This window comes from Tupaia chinensis, unplaced genomic scaffold (genome assembly GCF_000334495.1).
Source record: "Tupaia chinensis unplaced genomic scaffold, TupChi_1.0 Scaffold000450_1, whole genome shotgun sequence".
NCBI classification, from domain to species: Eukaryota; Metazoa; Chordata; class Mammalia; order Scandentia; family Tupaiidae; genus Tupaia; species Tupaia belangeri.
In genome coordinates this window covers 730,180-748,582 of record NW_006159956.1, presented here as the reverse complement: position 1 = coordinate 748,582, position 18,403 = coordinate 730,180, and the positions used below count along the sequence as shown (strand labels likewise).

Sequence of the window (18,403 nt, the reverse complement as noted above, 5' to 3'; positions counted from 1 at the left end):
GCTGCACAGAACCTTCCCTCCGGCAGGGGCCGGACTCGCCGCGCCACTTCCCGGCCCGCCTGGTACCCTCCTGTCCGCCTGCGGGAGCTGACCCGAGCTGTCTTCTCCTAGGGCCGCGGCGAGAGGGCGAGAGTCCGCGCGATCCGAGGGAGCGGTGCCTGCACGGGCTCGCGCCTTGCGGGGCCCCACGGCGACCGAGGGGACGATGGACTGCTGTCCCGGAGGCCACCCTGCGCTTGCCGGTCCTCGCTAGTCGCTCGAATTTGCTTTTTACTCACCAGCTAGGCCTTGTCTCCTGACTCAGTGGCGTCGTGGTTCGAAAGAAATGGAAGAAAAGGAACGATGTGACCGATTCCGTCCGATCCTCCTACATTGAGGCCTGGTTGGCATTTTTAGAGGAAAATACAGCCAGAGAGTCGTGGTTTTTTGGAGGGGGGTGGGAGGGGAGGGTGGGGAAAGGACAACAAGATCTTACATTTTATATGATTTTTTTAAAAAAAATCTGTTCTTTGACAGTGGTGGCGAAATAAACTAGTTCAAAAGTTATTTTTCTATTGGGAAGAGAGAAGAGGTGTTTTTTTTTTTTTCCCTTTTGATTCCAACCTTTTCTCCCAGTGACAAAGCATAAATCATGGACACCAGGGAATAAGGTGGACCTCAGGAATCTGGAAAAGACGGAGAAGCTGACACTCTCTCAGGAGGGAAGAGTGGGGTGTTTTTAGCCCTCTCTGGAACCTGAAACGAAAAACATGAGTTGCATGCCATGGAAAGGAGACAAGGCCAAATCGGAATCACTGGAGCTGCCCCAGGCAGCACCCCCACAAATCTACCATGAAAAACAGCGCAGGGAGCTCTGTGCTCTCCACGCCCTCAATAACGTCTTCCAGGACAGCAATGCCTTCACCCGGGAAACACTGCAAGAGATTTTCCAGAGGTAGGGACTCTTTCTCCTTGAAACCTTGGTATTTCTTGGGTGGGGCAATGTCTCAGCTGCAGAAGTGTTCAAACCTGCAGGTATTAGCTAGATGCTCTCAGCAGGCATAGGGGACGTAGGAATGGCAAAGACGGTGATGACAGCTGCACACAGCACTGCCTGTGGGTCAGCTACAGACCTAATAGCCTCCGTTCTGTTATCTCAGCTGATCCGTTCAGCAGTTTCATGAAATTCATCATTGCATGTGTGGTTATTTCCATTTGGCAGATGAAAACAGGACTCAGGGAAGTGCAGTAGTTTGCCCAAGGTAACATAAGAGTTGAAGCCAAGGTCGAATTCAGGACTGTATCTGCTCTTGCCTACTATGCTATAATGTCTTTGAGTCCTGCTGCCAAGAAGTTTGCAGTCTAGAAGGGAGAGAGATGTACACATTGAGTTGCCTGTCATCAAAAGTGGGACATGGTGGGTACCCCAGGAAAGGCGTGTACACAGCTGGGCTTTGCTGCTGGCTTTTGGTGCTGTTCGTGAGTTTGCGTAGCCCTCTACGGTTGTCTCATGCTCTTTATGTTAGTGATAGAGAAGCAGGCAGGAAGGTAGGTATTTGTCCATAGCTTCTAAATAGCAAAGCTATGAATTGGAGGGTGACTCCCCTCCCCTTTCTATTTTATTCTAGATGGCCTTTTGAAAAAAAAAAATGCCAGTGGGCACGTGCACTTGCTAGAGAGAGAGAGCGCGCACCCCTTCCATCTCCCCATGGGGAATGTTCACACCACAATGTCTTCTCTGTTTTTTCCTTGTTTTGGGATTTTTGGGACACAGGTACACACACACACGCACACACGCACGCGGTGTTTTTCAATCTTTTGGTCTGGGGCTCTAACGGTGCAGTCGGCCATGTGGGATCTAGCCACTTTAACTCTCATGGCTCCAACTGGCCCATGGATGGTCTTATCACTTAAATGCCAACCTGCAACCTGCAGGTTGATAGAAGTTTGGCTTTGTTCTCTTTGCTTTTTCTAAACTTTTTTTTATCAGAGGATTTGGGATTTAGTTCTGTGGTGTCTGGATGTTCACAGCAGCACACCTGCAGTCTGTAGCAGCTTTGGGGGTAACCTGTCCAGTCACTCCATCTGGAAAGGGTAGGCCTACTGATTCCTTAGTACAGAGAAAGCTTAAGAATTCATTGAGTGGTGTATATTGGCAGTTTCAGGAGACCCTTTTCAGATGCCCTTCACTTAGACCTAAGTTAGAGTTAGAAACAACCTATTGGGAGTGATTTGTGAAGCATAGGTGTGGACCATTTACCCTGAAAGAACCATAGGCTTCTCTTAAAGTGCTGTTAATCCTGGGATGCTGATGGAACTGTAATGGGAGTCATTGTTTTCCAGGGCCTGGTGGCGCTAATGTGTCATTTGGATCATGGCCATTATCTGGAAGCATATAGAGTTAACTCAGTCCATTAGACCGCTTCTTATGACCAGCCATTGCTGTTTCCTCTAGTCCTAATGGGATATTTGCACATTCTTTCCTTATCTAAAACTGGGGAAGAGGAAAGACTCACCTGAGTATCTGGATTTGTTTGGTACTTTGCAATACTGTATGTACTGACGATCCTGCAACAGCGATCCTGCAACAACTTTGTCAGTGACGATCCTAGGAAACTGGGATTTAGTTTAAGGAATTTGGAGAGATTTACCCACTAGCACATAAGTGTCAAATTTTGTGTATCCAGAACCAGCCTTTGGCCTGGTGGTTAAGGAAACTATCCTACCATATGACCAACTTTCGATTCAAGTCCTGGATCCACTCAGCACTTGTGCATGTCCCAAATCCTGATAGGATGGGAAAATGGAGGAGAAGGGATTCAATGCAACTGCACCCCATTGTGGAATACTTTCTTCCTCTCTTTCTTTACCTATCTCTGGCAAACGCAAATTACAAAAAAAAAAATTGTGTATCTAATCATACTCAGATAGAAAGTTTTCACTTCTGTAAGTTTGGCCCCCAGTCTGACCAGGGGAATTATGATGAGATCCTCAACACATGTGAACACTTCATGGGAAGTACCATTGGGAAGGTTTCCCTTGTGTTGAGTTCTCACACCAGTCTCATGAGTTAGACACTGTTGTTTCGCATTTTTTCAGAAGAGGAAATGATGGTATGGAGAGTTTACAGCTACTGTGGCAGAATTTGTACCCAAGCTATATGACTCAGGGCCTGCTCTCGCTGCTCTCCAGCTTCCTGAGTATTGGAAAGGCCTGTCAGCTCTGGGGTCTGCCTCAGTAACTGTGCACTTGCTAGTAAGGTAGGTTGGGGTGAGGGTCCAGACCATGGTCATGAAAGAGTCTTTCAGCTGTGTCCCTCGATGAGAGAGTGCTAAATGTTTGCTAAACACCACATAGAACCAGGATCCTATGCCTTTTAAAGCTTTTAAAGCTAAATCACACTGCACTCCCCGGGTCCTTGTCAGCACACTATAACGGCCTACTTCAAAGCAAGCCAGTACATAAGAGAGTATGCTGTGTTCCCGCTCCGGAAAAGGAATTCTGTATAGTGTCTTGAATGAGAAGATTCTGTATGGATACGTAGGAACAACAAAGTGTAAAAGGAATCCAGAGAAAAGCACAGGGAACCGAAGTGAGGGAGAGAAGCTGGAATTCTTTAAACAAACACTGACTAGCTGCCTGCTGCGTGCCAGGCACCGCTAGGCACTCTGAAGAAAGCAAGTTCAACAGGGCAGGTCTGAGAAGCACCTCTCAGAGCTCTGTATTGTTCAGACCTTGAGAGTAGATGAAAATTAGAACCAGGGAATTCAGAGCAATTTCAAAATGAAAACATGATTTATTTAGATCTCAAGGGAAAAAGAAGTCATGCTGGCAGGTTTAACCAGAGAACTTTAAGTTCCTGGATCTGAAAGTTCTATCCTGTTTTGAAGATGTGACTAACGAATGGTAGAAATGGGAGGAAAAAGTTGATAAGTGCTATTCGCTGAGAGGAAGTCATCCTAGCAGTTGAATTTTAGCCAGATAAGAGGAGAAATACAAAAGCAGGGTGGAGTTTGAATAGAGTTGTGGATCTGAGATGACTCATGCTTGGAATAGAAATGAATAGAGACTTCGAAAGAACTAAGATGATGACTTGGCAGCAACAAGGGGGCTGGGAAGAGAAGAGTCAGGTGTGACAGAAAACAGTGGTCACATCTGCAGCGATAGCAAAAAGAGATAATTTGTGAAAAGAATAGTTTTGGGGCCGGCAGGTGGTATGATGGCTAAGGATACCGGACTCCCACGTAGCCTACCATGGTTTGAGTCTTGGACCTGGTGGCTTGCTTTCTCACTTTTCTTCTCTCTCTCTGTCCCTCTCTGGTCAAATTAAAATAAATAAAGTTAAATAAAATAAAATAAAATAAAATAAAATAAAATAAAATAGCTTTAAAAAAAAGTTTTGACCTGTGAAATTGGAGAAAAGGTGAGAGAAACTGGGCAAATGTCGTCAGTGTGTTTGTAAGTAGAGGTGGAGATTTGACTCATTTTATCATATGTGTGTCTAAACTTTAAAAAGAAGAGACATGAGGGACCAGCAGTTAGTATAATGGCTATGGCGCTGAACTCCCATGTAGCCGACTGCGGTTTGAGTCCCAGACCCAGAGGCTTAAACTCACACCGGGCGTGTGTGTGCGTGCGTGCCCAAGATCCCGAGAGGAGAATGGAGGAGAAGGGATTGCGGCTTGACCATCTCCCCAGGGGGTGATTTCTCGCTTTCTATCTCTCTGTCTCTGTCTGACTGGCGAGCGCACGCGCCCTATAGCAAAAACCTCTCCAAAAAAAAAAAAAAATTCCAAACCATTACCATAGCCAGACAGTGATCATCTTGAGAGAGGACCAGGGACTTACCTAGGGTTGTAGACATCAGTGGACACTTAGACTACAGCCTATCGTTTCTCTTTTAGACCAGTTCAGATCTTGTGGCTCTAAACTCTGGCTGTGATGACAAAAATGAGAGCTTGCTCAGTACCCCAGAATGTCTGTGGATGTGATTCAGATAGTCCCACACAGGAGTTTGCTAAGGAGTGTCAAGAAGACTTTCCACTGGGATCAGGGCAGGATTCCATAGAATTCAATGGGTCCAGTGTGTTGAAATGTCCAGAGGGCTGGTCAGTGTTGTCCTGAGTTTAGGATTCTCACTCTGCCACTCACCAGCTGAGCGTGACTGTGCAAGTCACTATAACCTTTGCACCTTAGCTTCCTTATTTACAATATCTTAAGACTGTTGGAAGGACCAAGTGATAAAGCCTGTAAAAGCAGCCAGCACAGCGGGAACCTAATGATTGTCACAGCCAGTTGTGGTGAAGTGGCAGCGCAGTGAATGAATCCCACCTATTCAGATGTGCACTCCTCTAGAATGAAATGGAAGCTATTTTTTTTTTCTTGAGAGGTTTTTTCGCTATAGGGCGCGTGCGCTCACCAGACAGACAGAGAGAGACAGACAGAAAGCAAGAAATCACCCCCCAGAGGGGATGGTCACGCCACAATCCCTTCTCCTCCACTCTCCTCTCGGGATCTTGGGCATGCACGCACATGCGCCCGGCGTGAGTTTTAAGCCACCAGGTCTGGGACGCGAACCGCGGTCGACTACGTGGGAGTCCAGCGACATAGCCATTACGCTAACTGCTGGTTCCCTGAAATGGAAGCTATTTTCAGCATTTTTGGTTTTGATCAGTTTGGTCAACACATGTTTATTCAGTGCCTCCATGTGGGAGATACCAAGTAGAAGAGCCTCCCCTTGCTTCAGGATTTGGTTAGACAGGTGTAACGTAACTGAATTATTCACCAGTCCTGTAAGATAGGAATCGTTTCCATTTTTACACATTAAGTAACAAGCATGGAAGTTAATTCTCACAAGGAGTGTTGATGGTGCTTGGATATAAACTACATATGTGTGGGCCTCCCAAACCCCTTCCTTTTTCAAAGAGGAGCCAGGAGATGCCATGGAAGAGAGAAACTCTGAGGTCGAGCTTGAAGTAGCTGTAGGATTTGGCTTGAAACAGGAAATAGGATGAAAGAAGCCACAGAATCATGGTACCTGAAGTGCACTGAGCTCTGTGAGAGGGAGCAGTAGGCCAAGTTGGCCTGGGAGGCTTGGAGTTGGCCATCCAGGCAGCTGGCTCCATTCAGTTCTTTGTTAGAGGGTGAGTGTGCTCACAGACAGAGAGAAAGCACTGGTTATGGTCACACCACAATCCCATCTTCATTTCTCCATACTGTTTGGTTTGGGACACATACACATGTACTCAGAGTGTTTTTGAGACCATTGGAGCTGGAATTCAAATAGTGCATTAGGCCATGTTGGGATCTGACCCTCTTAACCACGAGGCCATAGGGCTGCCCCTGTCGGTTACTGCGTAAGGGAGTGAAATGACACTGTCGTGAATGTGGTGGGAACATAGAGGCTTGGCTGGTAGAAAGGGAGTATGGAAGCAAAGAGATCACTTCAGGAACCCATTTCAAAAATCTAGGTGTGCGGTGAACACACACCTCTTCTCCTGGGTTAGGGGAGAGAAAGTGGGAATAGACAGGAGAGGAGTTGAATCTGAGAGTATGAAGGATGGGGAATAGAGACCCTTGGAGCACATGTCCTCAAGGGACACCTCAAAACAAATGTTCATGTGTTCAGAAATGTTTGGGAACTGAAATGTGTAACCATCCCCCTACCCTTGAGACACAAAGTTAAGATTAGCACGTTAGGACTCCAGGAATTCCTCCAGGAAATCTGTTTGTTGAATTGGATGCCTTCAGAGATGCTGTTGGTGAGCGTGAAGCCAGTCTCCACGGGAGCACAAAGCTCTGCTCCAAGGTCTGAGCCTGGCAGGGAGTTAGGTGGTGAAAGAGGCTAATGCTCAGCATTTCATTCATGTATGAGTCAGACTTCACCAACATTAATGGAGGGACTGGCACCTGCTAACGGGAAAGGAACCTGATGAGTCTTGAACTAGGCCTTCTTTGATTTGTTTTCTCATTTAATCTAAGTGCCCAAGAACCCAGGGATAGCCTTTGTCCCATGAAGCTCTAGTTCAGTCCCAGACTCAGCTGGTCTTTATTAACCTGCAATCAGCTCTCTTTGAATTTTAGGTTCAGATGAACCAGAGTTTGAATCCTTGGCTGTTCCTCATAAGTGCTCAAGGACAAGTCAGTAAAAATCACCAAGTCTGTTGACCTGCAGAAATAGAAATAATTTATATCCTCATAGGTTTATTGTGAAGATTAAATGAGATACATTTCAGAACATCTACCAGAGTGCTTGGCACAGAGGTTTTCAATAAATGGTAGTTGTTATTGCAGGAAAGATCAGTTGTAGTCACAGAGTGGAGTTCAGAGTGCTCAGTTCCCTCTCATTAGCTCTGGAGATGAGCATAGAAGCCCTCTTTGTTTTTTTTTGTTTGTTTTATCTTTGTTTTTGTCAGAAATGGGCTTTTTTATTTGTCACTGTTAAAAGTCTGAACTTGGGACCAGTAGATGGCATAATAGTTACATTGTCGGACTCCCATATAGTCGACCATGGTTTGAGTTCTGGACCTGGCAACTTAAAACTCAGGCCGGGTGCATGTGCGAGCATGCCCAAAATTCTGAGAGGACAATGGAGGAGAGGGATTGCAGCGTGGCCATTCCTGGGGAATGACTTCTCACTTTCTCTCTCACTGGTGAGTGCACGTGCCCTATAGCAAAAAATTTCTCTTTAAATAAAAAAGTCTGAACTTTAAACAGATTCTTGGTCTGGTGGTTCATATCCGTCAACTCCTTCACCTAGCGCCCATCTCATCCCCAGTAGCTTTTCCAGAGCTACTACTTTCACTATGAAGCTCAACGAGGTTTCTCAGTTCAAACTTGGGCTCCTTCAGCGTTTTTTCCTTTTCTGACGAAGACATGGAGAGGGCAGGTAGATTAGCAGGTCTTTCCTAATACTGTCTGCAATCAGTTTATTGACCACTTCTTTCAGGTCATTTGTTTGCCTCTTGGGTCATGGTTTCCATCCCCTTTTTTCAGATTTGGTCGACCTGCTGATGCTGGGCATAAGAGGTCTTCCATATCCGATTGTTGCATTTTTTAGTAAATCCAACACTGGGGACCAGCAGGTGGTGTAATGGTTACGTTGCTGAACTCCCATGTAGTTGACTGTGGTTCAAGTCCTGGACCTGGAGGCTTAAAACTCACACTGACTCTGGGTACGTGTGCATGCATGCCCAAAATACCAAGAGGAGAATGGAGGGAAAAGGATTTCAGTGTGGCCATATGCCCTAAGGGTGATTGTCCACTTTCTGTCTCTCTGTCTCTGTCCCTCCAGCAAATGCACATACCCTATAGCAAAAAATCTCTCTCAAAAACAAAACAAAACAAAACAAAAAAACCAACACAGAAGAGATGAAGCAAATAACCATGTGTAGTCTTTATATCAGCCTGGGCTCCAGTCATGGCCTCCCATTTTTTGACCATTGAATACATTTTGTCATGGCTAAGATCCGTGCCATGAAAGTCAGGCAGTTTTTGTCCTGAACGTCCTCAGTAATTCGCTTGAATTTCCTAAATGCAGCTTCATCATTCTGCAGATCTTCAAGGCTCACTTCAAACACACGGCCCTGAAGGCCACAGGATGCAATTTAGGTTCCTTGAGTCCTGGTGACTAGTGTTTTTCCAGTATTTCTTATGTTGATCATAGCAGGTGCTTTCATGTCACACCAGTCTTTTTTATGAACTGGATCAGCCACTTTTTTTTTTTGGAGAGATTTTCACTGTAGGGCGCGTGCGCTCGCCAGACAGACAGAGAGACATAGAGACAGAAAGCGAGAAATCACCCCCCAGGGGGGATGGTCACGCCGCAATCCCTTCTCCTCCATTCTCCTCTCGGGATCTTGGGCACGCACGCACACGCGCCCGGCGTGAGTTTTAAGCCACCGGGCCCGGGACGCGAACCGCGGTCGACTACGTGGGAGTCCAGCGACATAGCCATTACGCTAACTGCTGGTTCCCTTGATCAGCCACTTTCTTGTTGGCTCCTTTTGTGCCGCCTTTCGTAAGGCACTTACTCTTGCCAACCACCACGGCACTGCTCAGAGAGCCAAAGGTGGAAGTCCGCTCAGTGTTACGACTCTACCAAACTCTACCACTTGTACCTATAGGGAGAGAGATGGGAATGGCATGGCAGTGAGTCAGCATGTGTTCCTCGAGCACCCACACTTTGCCAGACACTGTTTAGGCCCCTAGCAGTGAGTATTAACAAGGCAGTCGGGCCCTGCCATCATTCTGGTGTGGAAAAGCAGACAAGCGAGAAAGCATGTCCAGTAGGAAAAAGGGCTGTAATTCATTAAAGTAGTCTGGTACAAGAGGCAGTGACTGGGAGAAACTTAATGGTCAGAAAAGGCTTCCCTCTCTGGCAGTAACATCGAGACCCAAAATAAGGAGCAAATCAAGTGAAGATGTAGGGGAAGAATATTGTAGAAAGCAGGGACAGTGGGAAAAGTGAGCAAGCATGAAGAAAGAAAGAGCTTTGTATGTTCAGAGAACAAGAAAAAGGTCAGTGTGGTAGGAGGTCAGAGATGAGGCCCGCAGGATCATGGGGGCCAGGCAGACTTGAGGGGAAGTAGTTTAGGTTGTATGTAAGTGCTTTGGGTAGATTGGAAAGTTGTTTTTTTTTTTTTTTTTAAGAGTTTTTTTTTTTTTTTTTTTTTTAGAGGTTTTTGCTGTAGGTGTGTGCACTCGCCAGAAAGACTGAGAGAGTCAGAGACAGAAAGCAAGGAATCGCCCCCCCTTAGGGGGGATGGCCATACTGCAATCCCTTCTCCTCCATTCTCCTCTCAGGATCTTGGGCACATACACACACACCTGGTGTGAGTTTAAGCCACCAGGTCCAGGCCTCAAACCGTGGTTGACTACATGGGTGTCCAACGACATAGCCATTACGCCAACTGCTGGTCCCTTAAGAGATTTTTGTGGGACCAGCGGTTAGCGTAATGGCTATGTCTCTGGACTCCCACGTAGTCGACCACGGTTGGCGTCCCGGACCCGGTGGCTTAAAACTCACGCCAGGCGCGTGTGCGGGCGCGTGTGCGAGCGCGTACGCGCCCAGGGTCCCAAGAGGAGAATGGAGGAGAAGGGATTGCAGCGTGGCCATCCCACTGGGGGGGTGCTTTCTCCCTTTCTGTCTGGGTGATTTCTCACTTTCTGTCTCTCTCTGTCTGTCTGGCGAGCGCACGTGCCCTGTAGCAAAAACCTCTAAAAAAAGAGAGAGATTTTTGCTATAGGGTGTGTGAACTTGCTGAAGAGAGAGCCAGAAAGCAAGAAATCACCCCCTGGGGGGGATGGCCATGCTGCAGTCCCTTCTCTTTTATTCTCCTCTTGGGATTTTGGGCAAGCATGTACTTGTACCTCATGTGAGTGTTTTTTGTTTGTTTGTTTGTTTGTTTGTTTGTTTTAATAGAGATTTTTGCTATAGGGCATGTGCGCTAGCCGAAGAGACAAAAAGCGAGAAATCACCCCCAGCAAGATGGCCATGCTGGAATCCCTTCTCCATTTTTCTCTCAGGATTTTGGGCACACACACTCACATGACTGGTGTCTTTTAGCCACTGGGCCCAGGACTCGAACTGGGGTCAACCGTGTGGGAGTCCAGCGATGTAACCACTAAGTCATCTGCTGGCACCCTGCTGGGGCTGGGACTTGAACCACAGTTGACTGTGTAGGAGTCCAACAACGTAATCATTACACCATCTTCTGGTCCCAGATTAGAAGGTTTTAAGCAGTACAGGACTGTTTTCTGTTAGAAAAATATTAATAAGGTTGTTGTATATAGAGAAGTTTTAAAATTCTGTAAGATTCTTTTTTTTTTTAAGAATTTTTAAATTTAACTTTATGTATTCATTCATTTATTTTAATTTTACCAGAGAGAGAGAGAGAGAGAGAAAGCAAGCTGCCAGGGCCAGGACTTGAACTGCAGTCAGCCATATGAGAGTCCAGTGCCCTTAACCACCATGCCACCTGCCAGCCCCAATATTCTTTTATTTTTAATGCAATATTCTTTTTTCTAAAGAACTACTTAATCTTATTTATTTATTTATTTATTTATTTATTTTGGAGAGATTTTTACTATAGGGCGCGTGTGCTCGCCAGACAGAGAGAGACACAGAGACAGAAAGCGAGAAATCACCCTCCAGGGGGGATGGTCACGCCGCAATCCCTTCTCCTCCATTCTCCTCTTGTGGGCACGCACGCACACACACCCGGCGTGAGTTTTTTAAGCCACCGGGTCCGGGACACAAACCGCGGTCGACTACGTGGGAGTCCAGCGACATAACCATTACGCTAACTGCTGGTTCCTTTTATTTATTATTTTTTATTATTATTTTTTTAATTGCCATAGGGCACGTGCATTCACTAGAGAGACAGACAGAGAGAACATAAGAAAAGAAGCCACCAGGTTCAGGACTTGCACCATGGTTGGCTATGTGAGAGTCCAGGGCCTTAAGCACCAAACCTCCTGCTGGCTCCTCTGAAACATTTAAGTTTTTATTTATTTATTTATTTATTTATTTATTTATTTACTTGCTATGGGGCACATGTGCTCACCAGAGGGAGACAGAGAAAGAGGGAAATGAGAAAGCATCCCCCAGGACCAGCAGGTGGCATAGTGGCTAAGGTGCTGGACACTCCCACATGGCTGACCACGGTTCAAGTCCTGGGCCTGGTGGCTTGCTTTCTCCGTTTGCCTCTCTCTATCTATCTCTCTCTGTGTCTTTCTCTGCTCAAATTAAGAATAAATGAATGAATAAATAAAATTAACTTAAAAAGTAATTATTAAAAAAAAGAAAGAGAGAGAGAGGAAGCACCCCCCCAAGGGGAATAGCCATACTACAATCTCTTCTTCGTTCTCCTCTCAAGATTTTTGGGCATGCACACGTGTCCAGCTGCCAGGTTGAGACTCGAACCGCAGAGTTGGCCATATGGGATCTAGCCACATTTGCCACCACCACACCACCGACTAGCCCAGATTTCTTAAGTTTTTAATGTGATATCCTTGGCCTGAAATCTTTTTTTTTTAAAGAATTATTTTTATTTAGCTTTTTAATTTATTTTTTAATTTGACCAGAGAGCAAAAGATTGAGAGAGCCTGAGATCCTGATTCCTTTCTGGAGGTGGTACCTAGCAGCTTCTAGACATTTGTCCTTCACAGTTCCTCCCCTTCACATGAAGGCCAATGGCATGCCGACCCTTCCTTCAAGATGGCCTTACCTAAGCTCCTGACCAGTAGGCCTGCGAAAACAAAATAATAGGATTGGAAATGCCTTCGGCATGGACTTTGTCCTGAAATGGAGTGGCTGAAGAGCCCTGGTGGATAGCGACTTAAAGCTGGGTGGGCAACGGGAGACTGCAGCTGAGTTTTGTTGCATACAAAATTGTTTTTCATTTGATTCCTTGAGTGTGTTTTGATTTTTTTAAAAAATGTCTCATTCAAGGGATCAGCAGATGACATGTTTACATTGTTGGACTACCATGTAGTCAGCCAAGGTTCGAGTTCCAGACCCAGCGGCTAAAAATTCACACCAGCACATGTGCATGCATGCCCAGAATCCCAAGAGGAGAATGAAGGGGAAGGGATTGCAGTGTGGCCATCCCCTTAGGGGTGATTTCTCACCTTTTGTCTCTCTGTATCTCTGTCTCTCCAGCGAGCGCCCGTGCTTGATAGCAAAAATCTCTTCTAAAAGAGTTTCATTCAGGTACTATACGCGTGCGCACACACTCACACTCACTTTGAGTGCCTTTAGGCAGGTCATCCCTTCCCATTTAACACCAGCCTTACTATTTTTTGGCTTACATCCAGCCCCAGTTCATAGATTTGTGTTAGTGCCTGGGCCCCTGGGCACCTTCAAGTGTTTAATGATTACCAAGTGTGCCCTCTTTAAATATAAAGCACTTAAACTATAAAAAAACAGGAACAACAACAGGTACTACTCAGACAAATGAAATATTAGGTGCTGTTTTACAGTGTTTAAAAAAGGAGGCTTGTGGCTCTTCAGGGTGGCACTGGCTGTCAAGGTGCTGTGCTCTGCAGGCTGGGACCACCTAGGAGGTCCGAGTTCAATTCCTGGTCCGACCGAAGGGCCAGGCAAGGCACAGTGGCAGGCACTTGGAATCCCAGCTACCTGGGAGGCTGAGGCAGGAAGACCATGACAGCAAGACCCTGTCTTAAATGGCGGGAAAAGGCATTTTTAAAGGTGAGGTCAGCAGGAGGAAGAAGAGTGCAGAGTGACCGCTGTGGAGCATTCTGTCCATTGACTTGGTCGTAGACATCTTCTACATGACAGGCCGACGGGTCCCACCCCTACTGAACTGGTGTCTCAGGGAACTGCTGGGGCAGCGGGAGCCTGGACTACACAGGACTTAGGCAGAACCTGGGGAGACTGCCCTTGGGTGGGGAAGAGTGTGATTGCTCTCCTGTCCCTGGTGCTGCAGGGTTGAAGGATTAGGCACACCAGCAAGCTTCTCCCCCTTCTTTTCCACATTCACAGGTTATCTCCTAACACCATGGTAACACCTCATAAGAAGAGCATGCTGGGAAATGGGAACTATGACGTGAATGTCATTATGGCAGCACTTCAGACCAAAGGCTATGAGGCCGTGTGGTGGGACAAGCGCAGGTAATCTGAACCAGAACGGCGTGGTTGTGGGTGAGCCCTGGCGTGAGTGGCAGTGACAGCCAGGGAATCTGGGGAGGTCGGCTACTGTGGCTGCTCTCCGACCTGACACTGCTGCTCTTCTGCAGGGATGTCGGTGTCATTGCTCTCACTAACGTGATGGGCTTCATCATGAATCTGCCCTCCAGCCTGTGCTGGGGTCCACTAAAGTTGCCTCTCAAAAGGCAACACTGGATCTGCGTTCGAGAGGTGGGAGGGGCCTACTACAACCTCGACTCCAAGCTCAAGATGCCCGAGTGGATTGGAGGCGAGAGCGAGCTCAGGTAATCTCTACCTGTGTGGACAAGGTGCCAGCTCCTTCCTCGATAGGCTGGGGAGGTTGACGTCTTTGGTTATTTGACAGGAAATTAAATTCCTATCTCCAGGCCAGCAGGTGGCATGGTGGATAAGGTGCTGGATTCCCATGTGGCCAGTGATTTGAGTCCCAGACCTGTCAGCTTGAAAATCAAACTGGGTACATGTGCGTGAATGCTCCATGTCCCAAGAGGAGAAGGGGTTACTTACGGAGAGTGGCTGTTCCCCCAGGGGGTGATTTCTCACTTTCTTTCTCTGTCTCTCTCTCTGGCAAGCACATAAGATCTATGGAAAAAACCTTAAAAAGTAAATATCCTATCTCCTTGGTTCCTCTGCCTGCATCACTTAAAATCACAGACTCTCAGACTTGAAAGACCTTAATCTTTGTTCTTTTCCATGTTTATTTTATTCCTTTCATGAGAGATAGCCCCCTACACACATACGTGTGCAAGCACACGCAGTATTATCCTCATGCCACATTCCATCTCCAGTCTCAGCTAGCTCGGATCATGGCTATACCTGCCTGTGTATGGTGAGGTCCTGGCATGTGAACCCAGAACCTTCCTGTGTGGATCCATTTCTGTTAACCGCTGCACCACCACCTGGTCCCTGACCTTCTTAGCCCATCAGGACTAGTTCTTTGGAAAAGATTCTCAGTCTGGAATCCTGGCCTTGGATCTGGTGGGACTGACTTGATACTGTTCTCTCCACTTAATCTGTGATAACAGAATCGCCAGTTTAGAGGAAGGGTTAAATTTCCCTGGGACCAAAAAAGAATTAAAAAAAAAAAATCTCCTCTTGGGATTTTGGGTTCGCACACCCACGCCCTGATGTGTTTTTCAAGCTGCGTAGTTCAGAACTCAGACTGCCCAGCCAGCTGTGTGAGATCCAGCCACTTATCACCGTACCACCGGCTGGCCCAAACATCTTTAGAGTTTGGGTTCTCAAGACCAGCAGATGGTGTAGTGATTACAACACTGGACTCCCACATGGCGGGTGGTTCGAGTCCTATACCTGGTAGCTTGGAAATCATGCCAAATGAGAGCACATATAAAACAACAACAACAAAAACCACGCTTTAACAAAAGGAAAATCATGCAGAACATGTATGCATGTCCGCCCAAGATCATGGTGAAGGGATTGCAGCATGGCCATCCCCCCAGGGGGATGATTTCTCTTTCCCACTCACTGTCTCTGGCTCTCTCTGGCTCTCCAGCGAGCACACGTGCCCGAAGGCAAAAACCTCTAAAAAACAAAGAAAACTCTCAGCAGATATGCCTGTCTTTGGCATAAATGCAAGCTATTCAAAAGTTCATAGAAAATTCATATCATGAAAAAATTATGCAAGGATTTCGAATTTTTTTTTTTACCAAAATAAATTTGTACTGTAATTCTGGCTCTCTCTCTCTTCCTCTCTCTCTCGGGGTACTTAAGACAAAAACCCCTAAAAATATATATTTTTTAAAAAAAAGAATACTTTGAGCTCTCATCCTTATAACTAATATTAGCAGTATATATGAGAAAGAACATAAATTCACATTGAAATTCTAACTGGACAGACGGGGGGTTATACCAAATGTGGAGCTAAGAACAGAGCATCGCTAGAATTCTCGTGGGACTGCCAAGATTTCTGAGGGTTTTTGGCGAACATGTGGCTCCGAGACTAGAATTTGCTACTCACCAGCATTTCATCTTCTCTCTCATCTATTCCGTGTCCTATAGGAAATTTCTCAAACATCATTTGCGAGGAAAGAACTGTGAACTCCTGCTGGTGGTACCAGAAGAGGTGGAGGCCCATCAGAGTTGGAGGGCTGACGTGTGACCCAGTTCGGCCCTACCTTCTCCTTGCCTCAACCCCTCCAGTCCTCTGTGATATGCTGTGGCCTCCATGGTGGGCCTGCCCTTGCCACCTTCCCAGACATCTCATCGGGGATCCCCCAGTCCCCAGATTTGATAGTGCAATAGGACAGAGGTGTGGACTGTTACAAGAACCACCCAGCGTTGTTTGTTCCTGGGAAAGGGAGGCAGGAGTTCCATGGGCTTAGGGCAAGGGATCGAAAGCTTTGTTTTATTTAAGAGGGAGAAAGAGAAAGGTGGGTCCTAGTTTATTTTTCCCTTTCCCTGAGGTTTGCTGGAGTTGTCCTTGCTGCTCCACTCCTGTCACATTAGTGGGTCTGAAGACATAGTATATGTAAAGCCCACGTGACTGGTTTGAAGAGCAGACGGGTCTCAGGAAACCCATCTCCAAAACCCTGGCAGCAGTCGACATGCTGTCTTGGACTCTGACACCACCCCTCCTCCCCATTTTTAAGGGTGGTTTATGGCCAGCCTTAGTTTTATAATGAAAAAGTCTCATATTCCAAGCCGGGTGATTGAATCCCACAGTATTCTAGCGTGACGGGTGTGAGATAAGAGACCCGGGAGGATATGGCCAAAGCCCAGCTGGAGCTGACGTGCATGGCTGGTTTCTTCACTCCAGTTCTGCCCCTACTGTTTGCCTGCATTGACTTAGGAGGCTCGGGAAAAACAGGCAAAGGGACACTTCTGTCAACTGGCCTGCTCTGGAAAAAGCAGAGAAAAACTAAGTCTGCCTTTCACATCAAATTCCACTAGTTGGGTGAGGAAAATAACATTGGTAAAGTCCTAGGGGCAGAGGCCGAGAAAGCCCTGGAGCTGGGTGGGTCTGTGCATTGCATTACAGGATCCAGGTCGGTCATCTTCATGTAGTTTCTTTACGAATCAACTGAAGATTGACCTGACCCCTACCTCTCAAAATAGTTGTAGGCCACTTTTCTCCTGTAACTTTGGAAAATGAGACAAAGAAGGGCAGCGTGTATGGTACCACGTCACCAATGTGGTGTGGTTGCTTCAGGGCCGGTGGGTAGGCAGCAATGACCCAGCTTCCCCTCAGGTGGAAGGCCGATGGTCCGGGCAGGTCTGAGAGCCACCCTGCTGGCCAGACTTCTCTCCAGCGGCAGAACCAGCCTGGGGCTTGCATGTCGATCCTGAGCAAGCTTCACGGGGTGAGCCGAGGCTTTCTCCCCCTCTGACTGGAGTGCATGTTTACACCAGCACTTTTCTGCACATGTATCTTCAACGAGGCCATTTTTTACGCTGAGTAACAGAGGCCACCAAGCGGCTCCTGCATTATGCTCTCAGCACTGGCCGCAGTCTCTCCTGCAACTTTCTACACCAGACCTGCTTGGCACTACAGGGAGCTCTACCCTGCACAATGACATTCCAACCACCACCAGCCGGAAGTTCCAGCCAGCCTTGCTGATCGTCACAAGCAGGACCATGGGTCCATTGGCACTGTCAGTGATAGTAAGCCATTTCCTGGGAAGAGGGAAACTCTTCTCCACAATCTGCTTGGGCCTGTGCAAATGGCACTTCAGAGTCCCCATGCACTTGGAGTCCTTGAGCCAATGGGATATGCAAAGACGCTTAAACATTTCAGGGCTGGTTTCTCTGTTCATATCCAATTCTGGTGCTTAGGAACAGGGACCCATGCTGATGCCTAAGGGCAAAAAGCCCCACTTCCTTTAAGAAAGGGAGCAGGCCTGACCCTGATGCCCAATAAGGGGCAACCCTAGGCTTTTTGTTTTTCTTGCTTTTATTCCCTTTTTTTGTTGGCCTTGTGCTGGGTTTGTTTACAAAAGATGTATTTTGTTTAATCAAATATTAAAAATGGAAAACTCCGTACATGAACTTGTCTGCCTGAATTCTGTAATTATGTAAAGGAAGAAAAATAAACTTTAGTGTAATGTTGCTTTAAAAGAAATGCATTACCACTGTAAGTCATTTGGAAAGAGGCTGTGATCAAACCTCTCACATGAAAAATCCACTTAGGTGAGATTTGGTTCAAAAGAGCTGAGGGCATTTTTCAGTTTACCTCAATTTACAAGTTAGGCCTGACAATTCCAATGGAACACTCCCTGCTGCCTCCCCATCTACTAAGTACAGATTGTACCAGTGACCTAGATTACCTCACTTCCAGGGTGCATGGCAGGGTTCTGTCGTCCAGACCCTGCATTTACCACATGGTCTTATATAAACTGTATACTTTCTGGGCTGTTTCCATTTCTGTAAAATATGGCTGCTACAAGAGGCTGCTTAGCACAAGGTTTAATAACTCAATGGAAAAGCTGCCAGGTCTTCTATTCCGCAGAACAGCTGGGTTCATCTTCAGTGGCTCTTCTCAGCAGTCAAAACTAGGTCACACCACGATCTGCAAACCCTCTCCCTAGTCCTCCAGACTAGAAATCAGTACTGTTAATCCCTACAAATGTATTGTGTCGCCAAACTACCACACACAGACCCAATCCTGTTTTAGGTGGTAGACCTGAAAATAACTGAATTCAGGACAAAGACTGCTATTTAGAGGTCCCTGGCCAAAATTTTTTTTTCACTTTTGGAAAGTTTAAGCCGGGCCATCAG

General features: G+C 46.7%; 1 protein-coding gene across 2 annotated transcripts; it reads left to right on the top strand.

Annotated features, from left to right (window-relative positions):
• The first annotated feature begins 6 nt into the window (after nt 1-6).
• On the top strand, nt 7-17,668 carry JOSD1 (Josephin domain containing 1). Of its 2 annotated transcripts, XM_006155368.2 has the most exons (5): nt 7-382; nt 616-934; nt 13,487-13,615; nt 13,741-13,935; nt 15,689-17,668. In XM_006155368.2, exons 2-5 carry the CDS (start codon nt 750-752, stop codon nt 15,786-15,788), a joined length of 609 nt encoding a protein of 202 aa, XP_006155430.1. In that variant the 5' UTR covers nt 7-382; nt 616-749; the 3' UTR covers nt 15,789-17,668. The 2 variants fall into 2 exon arrangements, with proteins under 2 accessions (XP_006155430.1, XP_006155429.1); XM_006155367.2 differs by having other exon boundaries at nt 7-934.
• Nucleotides 17,669-18,403: the final 735 nt, after the last annotated feature.